Source organism: Macaca nemestrina, chromosome X, assembly GCF_043159975.1.
Source record: "Macaca nemestrina isolate mMacNem1 chromosome X, mMacNem.hap1, whole genome shotgun sequence".
Taxonomy (NCBI): Eukaryota; Metazoa; Chordata; class Mammalia; order Primates; family Cercopithecidae; genus Macaca; species Macaca nemestrina.
In genome coordinates, this window is record NC_092145.1 from 36,270,086 (window position 1) to 36,282,230 (window position 12,145).

Below are 12,145 nucleotides of genomic sequence, written 5' to 3' on the forward strand. Positions count from 1 at the left end.
TGGCTATGGAATAGAATGAAGCTAATTGGCTCTATGTAGGTTGAACCCATATAACCTTGACCTCAGTAAAACTGATTTAGTGGCTCACAAAGGTATACAATACATTTGTAATTTCAGAGGACATAGCCTTTTCTTGGACAAGGTGAAAATGTCCATCTTACCTACAACAGTGAGGGAAACCCCTCGATAAAGGGCAAGGAACCCTTCCTGTTGGTAAATAGTAGAAAAAGCATGGAGGAGCCCCCTGTACGATGGTTCCAGCATGTTCTGCACGATCAACCGGGTTTTGATGAGGTCTGTAGGATATGTTACAATGGTGGAAACCATGCCTGCGAGACTCCCAGCCATGATGGAGCTCCACTGGGAAATGTGGCCCAGGTCATCTGTGAACATCACAACAAACCTGGGAGAAAATAGGGGGAAAGGCCAGAGGAATCAGCTATGGATTGTGCTAGAGTCCTCTCCACTAGTTCTTGAAATATTTTCCAGCATTTCAAAGAACTTCACAAAGTGAGAAGTTACTATAGTACTATATAAGCATTCATGAATAACACATTTACATTTTTCTATATTTATATGACGCTAGTTGGCTATAAGAGATGCCTAAGTTTCTTATTTACATCTATCCCAAGTCCTTCCCACTTAAAGCATTTTCTTTTTTTTTTTTTTCTTTTTTTTGAGACGGAGTCTCGCTCTGTTGCCCAGGCTGGAGTGCAGTGGCGGGATCTCAGCTCACTGCAAGCTCCGCCTCCCGGGTTCATGCCATTCTCCTGCCTCAGCCTCCCAAGTAGCTGGGACTACAGGCGCCCGCCACCGCGCCCAGCTAGTTTTTTGTATTTTTTAGTAGAGACGGGGTTTCACCATGTTAGCCAGGATGGTCTTGATCTCCTGACCTCGTGATCTGCCTGTCTCGGCCTCCCAAAGTGCTGGGATTACAGGCTTGAGCCACCGCGCCTGGCCAGCATTTTCTACTTTTAGCTACGTAATTGTCGATCCTGGCTTGCCTATAGGGTGTAAATGCACAGAAGTACCTGGTAAATACCAACTGGAATGCAGTCTTTTAGTTCAGCTGAAACTTAAAAGGAACAAAATTTCTTGAAATGATAACTTTGAGCATCTCAGTAATTCCGTTGTTTTTTCTTTCTTTCTTTCTTTTTTTTTGAGGCAGAGTCTCACTTTGTCGCCCAGGCTAGAGTGCAGTGGCACAATCTCAGCTCACTGCAACTTCTGCTCCCCGGGTTCAACCAATTCTCATGCCTCAGCCTCACAAGTAGCTGGGACAACAGGCACACATCACCATGCCCAGCTAATTTTTGTAGTTTTAGTAGAGATGGAGTTTCACCATGTTGGCCAGACTGGTCTCGAACTCCTGACCTCAGGTGATCCACCCCCGCTCGGCCTCCCAAAGTGCTGGGATTACAGGCATGAGCCACTGTACCTGGCCCAGAACTGGGCACTTTGGGAGGCCGAGGCAGGTGGATCACCTGAGGTCAGGAGTTCGAGACCAGTCTGGCCGACATGGTGAAACCCCATCTCTACTAAAAAATACAAAAAAATTAGCCAGGCATGATGGCATGTGCCTGTAATCCCAGCTACTCGGGAGGCTGAGGCAGGGGAATTGCTTGAACCAGGGAGGTGCAGGTTGCAGTGAGCCGAGATTGCGCCACTGCACTCCAGCCTGGGCAACAGAGCAAGACTTGTCTGAAAAAAAAAAAAAAAAACAGATAAAATACTTTTATTTTAGCCCAGCTCTGTTCACTTACCTTTGATTCCAAACTCTCTATATCCTTCTCCCTCTCTCCCTAGCCCCACTCTCTGGTAGAAAAAAAAATTTTTTTTTTTGAGACAGGGTCTCACTCTGTTGCCCAGGCAGGAGTACAGTGGCACGATCTGGGCTCACTGCAATGTCCACCTCCCAGGCTCAAGAGATTCTCCCACCTCAGCCTCCTGAGTAGCTGGAACTACAGATGTGTGCCACTATGCCTGGCTAATATTTTTTTTTGTAGAGATAGGGTTTTGCCATATTGGCTAGCCTGGTCTCAAACTCCTGGGCTCAAGTGATCTGCCCGCCTCAGCCTCTCAAAGCGCCGGGATTACAGGTGTGAGCCACTGTGCCTGGCCTATCTTTTTAAAATGAGAGCATCCCCAGTTACTTAGCCTTCAAACCTCCAGTGAAGAGGTACATTTCCTGTTCTTTCAGTTGCCCGTAGGCCAGGGGCATCTCCTTCAAGCTGTACAAGTCTTGACTTCATTTTGTCAACCTATCTTAGCCACATTAACTGAAATAGTCATTTGAGTTAATCAGTTGCTTTTAAACATACAGGTAAGTAAAGGTGATGTGGTGCTATGATACATACATTGGTTTTCACCCATGGTTCCTGGCTCCTAACTTCCGTAGTCCTTGTTATAATGTTGGGGCACTTTACGTCTCAGGAAACAGAATCTTTCTCTCTTTGACCTTCTCCTGCCCTCCTTTTACCTGCCCAAGGTAGGACTCTAATCTGATTGTGGGTTAAAAGATCCTCATTCCAGAGAGGGTCCTGCCCCATACCCTAGAGCAAACTTTTCCAACCCACAGCCCACAGGCCGCACGTGGCCCAGGATGGCTTTGAATGTGGCCCAATACCAATTTGTAAACTTTCTTAAAACATTATGAGATTTTTTTGCGACTTTTTTTGTTTTTGTTTTAGCTCATCAGCTATCGTTAGTGTATTTCATGTGTGGCCCAAGACAATTCTTCTTCTTCCAGTGTGACCCAGGGAAAGCAAAAGATTGGAGACCTCTGCCCCAGAGAAAGGAATGCTGCACAGAGGCCAAGAAAAGTCTGAACAGACAGGCCTTGCTGGGTTTAGATCATGTGCTTTTCATCCAATCACATTTCTACATGGTTGTCAATCATGTCTCTAACAAAGCTACCATAAAACCCAGGAGGGCAGGGTTTAGGAAGCTTCTGGGTGGCTGAATACGTGGAGGTTCCTGAAGGGTGGTGTGCCCAGGGAGGGCATGGAAGCTCCATGCCTCTTGCCCCTTACCTCACCCTGCACATCTCTTCTCTGTGTCCTTTGTGGTATCCTCTATAGTTAACTGATAAACATTAACTATTTCCCTGAGTTCTGTGAGCCACACTAGCAAATTAATCGAATCCAAAGAGGGGGTCGTGGGAACCCCAACTTGAAGCTGGTTGGTCAGAAGTTCTGGAGGCCTGGCTTGGCATGGCAGCTCACGCCAGTAATCCCAGCACTTTGGGAGGCCGAGGCGGGCAGATCACTTGAGGTCAGGGGTTCGAGACAAGCCTGGCCAACATGGCGAAACCCCATCTCTACTAAAAAAATTATAAAAATTAGCCAGGGATGGTGGCGGGCACCTGTAATCCCAGCTACTCAGGAGGCTGAGGTAGGAAAATAGTTTGAATCCGGGAGGCAGAGGTTGCAGTGAGCCGAGATCATGCACTGCACTCCAGTCCAGGTCACGGAGTGAGACTCAGTCTTAAAAAAAAAAAAAAAGTTCTGGAGGTTGGACTGTGACTAGTGCCTGGTTGGGGGCCATTCTGGGGGACCAGGCCCTTAACCTGTGGTGTCCGACATTGTCTGGGTAGACAGTGTCAGAACTGAATCAGAGGACACCTAGTTGGTGTCCATTTATCAGAGTGTGGGGAAAACCCCACACACATTTGGTCACAGAAGTCTTCTTCTGTGTTGAGGGTTGTTGTGGTATGAGAGCAGAGGAAAAACCCAGTTTGACAGAGGGTTTTCTCAAACAGGTGGCATTCACCAATAGACTATCTGCCTCAGTTGTACTGCCTGCCTGCCCACTTCCTCGTTCCTCCCTCTTCTATACCCTGGTCAAGTTGGAGGGGGACCTCAGGAAGGACAGGGGAAACAGAGGAAGTAGAAATTTTTGACTGGGGCTGGGCGCGGTGGCTCACGCCTGTAATCCCAGCACTTTCGGAGGCCAAGGCAGGTGGATCACGAGGTCAGGAGTTCGAGAGCAGCCTGGCCAAAATAGTGAAATCCCGTCTCTACTAAAAATACAAAAATTAGCCAGGCATGGTGGTGCGCACCTGTAATCCCAGCTACTCGGGAGGCTGAGGCGAGAGAATCGCTTGAACCTGGGAGGCAGAGGTTGCAGTGAGCCGAGATTGCGCCACTGCACTCCAACTTGGGCAACAGAGCGATACTTCTTCCAAAAAAAAAAAAGAAATTTTTGACTGGAGGGGCGGTCTGCAGCAAGCTGGAACCACCTAGAAGGTGGAGTTTGAAATGCCCAAAGAAACACCATTCATTCTCCTTGTCCCACTCTTATTCCCCATCCCACTTGGTCACTTCTAGGGCATAGTTAATTCACTACCCATTTATTGAAGATCTACAATGTATCAGACCCTGTGTTAGTCCTCAGCATAGAGCCTAAGGGAGTTCAACACTTCTGATAAGGAAATGACTGGTAGGGGCAAGCAGAGAGGAAACAGGCCCTTAATTCACTGAACGACTTGATGAACAAGGGAGAGGAGCCGTATTTTATATCAGTTTCTTTTATAGAGTCTCAATATCAAATATACACAATTAAAAAGAAGAACCATAGGAAGTCCTTTTTTTCTCAGACTTCTCCCATTTGATACAGAGATAAGGCCTACCAATTGTTTCCCCTAGAATCTCAGAGTCAGGGCAGGCAACCCTGATAATCCGCCAGTGACGTCATCCTGGTCCATGCATCTTAAACTCTTGATTGGCTAGGTAGGGCGGCACTGTTCCCTTTTCTGTTCTTCCTCCCACCCCCACACATACATGTACAGAAGCTTTTTCTAGTGAGACTAGTGAACTGCAGCAACCCCTTTCAGCCAGCACAGATAAAACACACAGCCTGGATATGTGTAATGAGAACTGCCAATACTTCAACCTAACAGGTTAGCAGCCAATGCAGCCAAACATAAGCTCATGAAGTGCTTATTCAATAAAGAAATAGTGTTGGTTACGAACAATTTCAGAGTTGCAGGGACCCAAACTCATATTTATTAGACAAGATAGACAAGTGGTTGTGAAGTTACAGGGGAGGAGGGGGGGTCTTCTATTTGATACATCTGAAAGCCACCCATTACAATAACCTAGCTCCCAATAGACTACTGAGTGGACTCTTGATCGTAAATCCAACTAAGCAGATATTTCTGCTGTGCGATGGTAGACAGAGACCTGAACTAAGGAGCCAGAAGACTTGGCTTCAAGTTCCAGCTCTTCCATTAATCATGTTTGTGGACAAGTCACTTAACCACCCCATTTCCTGAACATTCTGGATGTTTATGTTTTGTTCAAACCCATGATCACAGGCCCCCAGCCAACTGTTTTGCAAATTCATGGTCAGAAAAGAGTAGAAATGAATCAGTATAATGATGAATCAAGAGTATCATGTTGATGCAGGAAGGACGGCATCGTGATTAATCAACCACTTTGCTTTCCAACTATGCCTTGCCATTCAACAACATACTTCCTTTTAGTTTTCAGAAAGAAAATAATCCTGTAGGGAAAAAAAAAATTCCTAGCAAACCTAGCCCATGTAAGTCTCTGTTCTCGTTCTCCCACACATCTCCTCCTCTCTGCTCCCATGGTCACCTATTGCCGGTGCCCTCAGCTGCTATGTGGACTAGTGCGACAGGTTCCTAACTGGCCCTGCTGTCTCCACTCTTCCTCCTCTCTAGTCATCTTTGCCACGATGTGACAATCATTTCCATTGAATTGCTTTAATCACAACACGCCTCCCCCCACCCCCCACAAAAACCTCCCATGGCTACCCTTGGATACCAAGTCAAGTCCAAATTCCTTAATCCAACCCTCTAATATCTCATTCCAACCTGCTTTTCTGGTTGGGTTTCCTGTTGTGCTGCTTGCCTTCCCACCTCTGTGCCTTTGCTGACATCAACTGCAGTATCTTTCTCCCCATCTCTGCCCAGCAGACTCCTACTCATTCTCCCAGTGCCAAACTGAATTTTTTTTCTCCTCTATGAAGTCTTCACATTTTCTCCTCCTCATCGCTTATCAGAAGGGTACATTTCTAGAGCACATTACTCATGACAATCACATGCTACCTTGTATGTTATGGTCATGGACATATTAGTCTTACTCTTTTATTACTCTGTAAGCTCCTGGGGCACAGGGACCATGCCCCTTCCATCCTGGTATTGTTCTCAGCATCGTGCACACAGTGGGGACTTAATGTAGCCTAACTAAATTAGTGTCAAATGGTTGCAGGGAGGCAGCAAGATATAACAGAAAGACTATGAGATTTGGAGTCAGAAGGCCAGGTAGTGGAGCTCAGCTCTGTCACTGATAAGAGGTGTGATCACTCTGAGCCCAAATTCTGCATCTGTAAAACAGGCACAATGCTTCCTGTCCTATGGACCTTACAGGGCAAGAGGCATGAGCTGTAAAAATCTAATGATGTGCATATACTAGGTGGTTAGCAGAAGAGCCACAATACTTAAACCAGCCTTTGAAGTTCCGCCCCCCACTGCTCTGGACATATTTTATCCCATCCAAAGGAAGATTTCCACACTACTTTGTAGAGAAGAGGGTGAAATGGGGGAGAAACTGAGTCATTAAGACTCAGAGGAGAACTGTTTACAGACTGCAGGCCAGATGTTGATGAGGGCAAGCAGGGGTGGGGAGGAAAAAGGGCCTTAACTAAATGTCATGATCCTACCCACGAGTCCCTCTGCAGAGGAAGAGAAGAGAACTCTACTTCCAGGCAGAGGCAAAATGAGTGCTGGCCTAGAGGCCTAGGTGATAAGGATCATTCCATTTGGCTTGTCAGCTGCCAGGTGAGCCTTCCAGCTCTGGCCTCCCAAGTGAGTGACACTGTCAACGCAAAATCCTTTGACTATTAGCCGCCAAGGCTAAACTATGTGGTCAAGACCGACTCTCCCAATTGTGGGCTGTTTGTCTAATTCAGAGCCAAGGCGATGTCAAAGATGCCACTGTGCCCACTGAATGAGGAACACAGGGACCATGCCCCCAATACAGAAACATCTCTGCTTCCTGAAATGCCATCGCTACCAATTCATTCTTTTAGGCTTGGTTTCCAGTTCAAATGCAGGTACCTCTGAGCTCGGTGGAAGCTTTAAGGCTGCATTTACACCTTAAGATCTTTTCCTAAGGAGGAGCTGTTGATGTGGCAAAAGGCGGAAAAGGCCGAAAAAATGAGGCCAGTGGGGTGAAGCAGTAGGCTGAAGGGGCCGTTCTCAGCTTGGGGCGGGGAAGCTGCAGCCTCTGTTGGAGCCTGAAGTCAAGCTTCATTTAAGTTGGGGAGATGTGTGGGCAGAAATCTGCGGTCTTTTCGTATCAATGGATTAGGTCCTTTCCTCACACCAAGCACTTTCTTCTCGGGGCTTGGACCACACAGACAAAAACACCTTTAAAAGGGTCTCTCTCCTCCTACGCCAGCCAAAGCAGAAGTTTCCAAATTGGAGGACGGTGGAAATGGTTAGGACTCATCTCTCTAGAGAGCTTTTTATTCCTTTCCTTCAAACCCTTTGCTGCATTCCACCTCCTCGCCTGGTCCAATCCGGAAAGCCTCTTGGACCAGGGCTGCGGACCACAAAACTGCATCTTGCAGGGCGGTAACCCCAAGAGAACGTGAAAAACATTGGGACTGCACGCTGGGGACCACAGACGTGGCCCACTGCCCCGAGGGGCCCACATGGGATCGACAAGGGGGCCGTCCCTATTCCAGGGCCCCGAGTCCAGGCAGCAGGGCGGCGTCGGGCCGCGGCTCCCCGCCCCCCCACCCCCGTCAGGCCTCCGGGTTCCCAGGCCCCGCCCGGCTCTTACTTGCGGTAGGCGGCGAGCTGCACGACGCTGCAGGGGAAGAGGCGCAGGCACGCCACCGCGTTCCCCTTCCACAAGGCCCGGGGCCCCTCTGCCCGCCACACGCGGTGCCCCGTGGCCCACGGCCCCCGGGCGTGGCCTCGCACGACGCCAACCTGGGCCAGCACGGTGGCGAGCTCCAGGGGCGCGGTGAGGCTGAGGCTGAGCGCCCCCGCCAGCCCAGCACACAGCAGCCTTTGGCCGCCTGTCAGTCGGCCGTCCCGCCTCCACGTCGCCATCGAGCCCCGGCCCGGGCCCGGGAGACCGCGTGGCTCGGGCCTGGGGCTCTCCGGCCACGGGCGGAGGGGGCGGAGGGGGCGGGCCCCAGGCCCCGCCCGGCATGGGGCGGACCCGCGTGAGGGACGGGAAGCCCCGTCCACGCCCTAGCCCGGCCCGAAGCTGGTGGGGGTTGGGGCGCGAGGGCCCGGAGGGTCTGGGCTCCGAGGCCGCGGATATTATGGGCATAGTCTCCCCAGTTGGCAAGGCTCGAGTAGCGACTTTCAGTTGCGAAACAGTCACTGTTCTTTCAAGGCCCGGCCTGCTAGACATCTTGCTTCCTAAATGTTCAGTGCGTCCCCGCCGCCCCTCCCTGCCTCTCCTCTGGTTTGCCCCTTTTCTCCCTTTCACATCCCACTTCTCTGTCTTCCTCACCTGGCTCTTCCCTCCTCCTCCTCCTCTTCCTTCCAACCTCTTTTTTTTTTTTTTTTTTTTCCTGCCTGACCAAAAAGCCTTGATGGTTTCCCAGTGCAGAAGGTAAAAAATTCTAACAACCACAGCTATCTCTCAAGCACTTGTCAAGTACTGGGCTTTACAGATGTTCTCATGTAATCCTCAAAACGGCCCTACGTACCTATGTCCTCATTGACAGAGGCTATGTGGGTGTGGGGATTTGAATCTGGACTCTTGAAACTGCTAAGATTCTTGGCTCTGCAGCTTACCAGCTGTGGAACCTTGGGGAAGTCACTCAACCTCTCTGTGCGTCAGTTGCTTTATAAAATAGAGATTATAATTTTTTTCTCCTAGGGGTTGTTGGAAGGGTTAATGAACAATGACTGGTACGAGTAAGCAGTTTATATGTGTTAGTTCTAATTAGATATTCTTTTACAGGAGAGGAAACCAAGACAGAGAGGACTTGCCCAGGCTCACACAGCTACCTACAAAGCAGAGACTGGTTTGAAATCTAGGTCGGTTTATGTCAATTTCCATTAACGGCTACACTATGCGTCTACTAGGACTGCACAGTTAACTCCAGTAGGGACATTTTCAGTGGTTCTGTAAGCTAAGAGAATAGAGGCAAAGAATGGCTAAGAGAGGCTCGGCCAGAATCCAAGCATTCTTTAATCAGTTCAAAAATTTCAGAATTTCAGAATTTCTGTCTCTTTTTTTCTAAAAAAGCCACGTCACTAATAATTACAAGGAAAGGAACAGTCAGCAGTCTGTTGGTGTGAGCAAGATGTTCCGCATACATAGTTGCTTTTAGGCTTGTATAGTTGTTTATGTTTACTAACACACAATGCTGTAGGAACGTTTTCTAAAAGGCATTGCAGGGTTTCTCCTGTTTTATTTTTCACTGTTAGTCTCACTTGAGATTACAAGGTTTTGACTGTGAGAACTTGTTCTAGTTGCAGAAGCCTTGCTCTGCTCTCAACAATTGGGGAATGCTTATTTTCATGTTTTGTGAATTCTCCTGTCTTGCTGTAAGCTAATTTCATGGCTGGGGGAAGCTTGAGAAAGATGTATGACTCTGAAGACCCGAGGACCCTGACTTTAAAAGGGCTTGAATTGGAATTTGGGGATTACAATAAGGAAACCTTCGGGTACTGGTACTTCCTAAAGCACTTTGTTGGACAACAGGACAAGATTCTAAAGCTCCTTCAGGAAGTTCCTGGGTCTGGAACATTTCATGTGATAACCCCATTGTATGGAGATTGGGTCAGCCAAGTTATGTTTTTTTTGAGACAGAGTCTTGCTCTGTCGCCCAGGGTGGAGTGCAGTGGCGTGGTCTCGGCTCACTGTAACCTCTGCCTCCCAGGTTCAAGTGATTCTCCTGCCTCACCCTCCTAAGTAGCGTAGCTGGGACTACAGGTGCGTGCCACCTTGCCCGGCTAATTTTTTTTGTATTTTTAGTAGAGACAGGGTTCGCCATGTTGGCCAGGCTGGTCTCGAACTCCTGACCTCAGATGATCCACCTGCCTTGGCCTCTCAAAGTGCTGGAATTACAGGCATGAGCCACCGTGCCTGGCCTATTTTAACCTTGAAAGTAAAATGTGTATTTTTCACTACAGGTACACTGAACCGTAAAATGAATAACACCAAACTGTATATTGGATGCCTTCTGTCTTTTCATGATCATGTGCTAACCAGGTGTTCATATTTTATTCAGCCAGAGTCTCATTCATCTGCTTAGCATTGGGCACCTTATGTATATTGATCCTAAACATAAATAAATCTCTGAGGATATCCTATTTTGGATTGTGACTTGTAGACTCAGGCCAACCTTGCTGCCTCTTTTTCACACTTGTTGAAAAGTCTGTGGAGAGCAAAGTAGGTTAACAATCTCCAACTTTGGAAAATGTACATGATGTGAAATTGGGGTGCTATGCTAAAAATCAATGTGTGGTAACTGAAAAAAAGGGAAGAGGCAGTGAGTAAAAAAAAAAAAAAAAAAATCTTAGAAGTTATATTGTAATGTAAGGAGAAAGGTGGCCAGCTGAGAGTTAAGCCATAGGCAGCTTCCTGTTGCCCCAGTCAGGGCTTGGGAGATGCTAGCAGGTTTTTAAATTCTCCAGCTTTCATTTTTCAGTTTGTCTTCTCACCAACTGAAATCTCTCGGTACATTACTTTAGTTTAACTTGCTAGTATTTCTTAAAATATAATTTATCTTGTTATATTTATACTAATGTTGATTGATTCCCACTCTCCTAATTTTCTTTTATTTTTTACTTTTTTGGAAATTTGTAAATTATAAAGTAGTATATACCTGTTGTAACAAGACAAATAGTCCAGAAGTGTATTAAAGAAAGTTAAGTTCCCCTGCCCATGCCCTGAGGTAACCACAGTTAAGAGCTTGGTGTGTGTGTGTGAATGTTCTTCCTCATATTTGTTTTCATGCTCAGACTAATAAATATTATATGGGGTTGCTTTCCGCTCTTCCTTCCTTCTTACCTTCCTTCTTTCCTTCCTTTGAAACAGAAATGAAATAATTCCTCTGGAAGGATACCCAAAAAACTGATAATCAGGTTATCTTTGGGCAAGGAAACTGGGAGACTTGGGAACAGAGGTGGAAGGGAGATTGAGTTTTGACTGTGTGCCTTTTTATTTTCTTTTATTGTTTATTTATTTATTTATTTAGTTAGTTTTGAGACAGAGTCTCGCTCTGTCACCCAGGCTGGAGTACAGTGGCACTATCTCAGCTCACTGCAACCTCTGTCTCCCAGGTTCAAGCGACTCTCGTGCCTCCCCAGTAGCTGGGACTACAGGCACCCACCACCTCACCCATTTAATTTTTGTATTTTTAGTAGAGACAGAATTTCACCATGTTGGCCAGGCTGGTCTCAAACTCCTGACCTCAAGTGATCTGCCCCCTTTAGCCTCCCAAGGTACCGGGATTACAGGCGCGAGCCACCGCACCCAAGTCTGTGTGCCTTTTTATACTGTTTGCCTTTTTCTCCTGTTTTTTTTTTTTTTTTTTTTTTTTTTTTGCCATGGCCATGTATCATTAATTTCTCTTCTCTATCAATTTTCTCTGAGGGTGCAGTGTTTTCTGTGACATTGCCTTGCCATTGGTGGATTTTTTTTTTTTCCTTTTAATGACACATCTTTATTTCCTTGGCAATTTTTTTTTTTTTTTTTTGAGATGGAGTCTCACTCTGTTGTGTGGGCTGGAGTGCAGTGGCACGATCTTGGTTTACTGCAACCTCCGCCTCTTGGGTTCCAGCGATTCTCCTACCTCAGTCTCCTAAGTAGCTGGGGTTACAGGCACCTGCCACCACACCCGGCAAATGACTAATTTTTGTATTTTTAGTAGAGATGGGTTTTCATCATGTAGGACAGGCTGGTCTTGAACTCCTGATTTCAGGTGATCCGCCTGCCTCGGCCTTCCAAAGTGCTGGGATTACAGGCGTGAGCCGGCAACTTTTTTTTTTTTTAAATGTTAAAAAACTCTTGATGAAGTTCCGAAAGAAGCAAACAAGATACAACCTTCCTTCTATTTACATGGTACTTGCGATCCTGGAAAATGCCATGTACAAAAATACTGTGCAAAAAATGTTTTATCTTTAGGAGTAAAGCAAAGT

The 12,145-nt window shown here is 47.0% G+C and overlaps 1 protein-coding gene and 1 long non-coding RNA gene across 2 annotated transcripts in view; one reads left to right on the plus strand and one right to left on the minus strand.

Annotated features, from left to right (window-relative positions):
• LOC105468391 (solute carrier family 25 member 43) overlaps nucleotides 1–8,117 on the minus strand; it is a 48,306-nt gene extending 40,189 nt beyond the window's left edge. Inside the window, exons 1-2 of the mRNA XM_071089043.1 lie at nucleotides 7,815–8,117; nucleotides 162–403 (exon numbers count right to left, since the gene is read on the minus strand). Coding sequence (XP_070945144.1) covers nucleotides 162–403; nucleotides 7,815–8,089 — 517 coding nt within the window. The 5' untranslated portion in view covers nucleotides 8,090–8,117. The remainder of the gene's footprint in view (nucleotides 1–161; nucleotides 404–7,814) is intronic.
• A 133-nt stretch (nucleotides 8,118–8,250) lies between these two features.
• LOC105468390 (uncharacterized) overlaps nucleotides 8,251–12,145 on the plus strand; it is a 57,806-nt gene continuing 53,911 nt past the window's right edge. The window contains exon 1 of the long non-coding RNA XR_979462.3: nucleotides 8,251–9,034. This is a non-coding gene — a long non-coding RNA (uncharacterized lncRNA). The remainder of the gene's footprint in view (nucleotides 9,035–12,145) is intronic.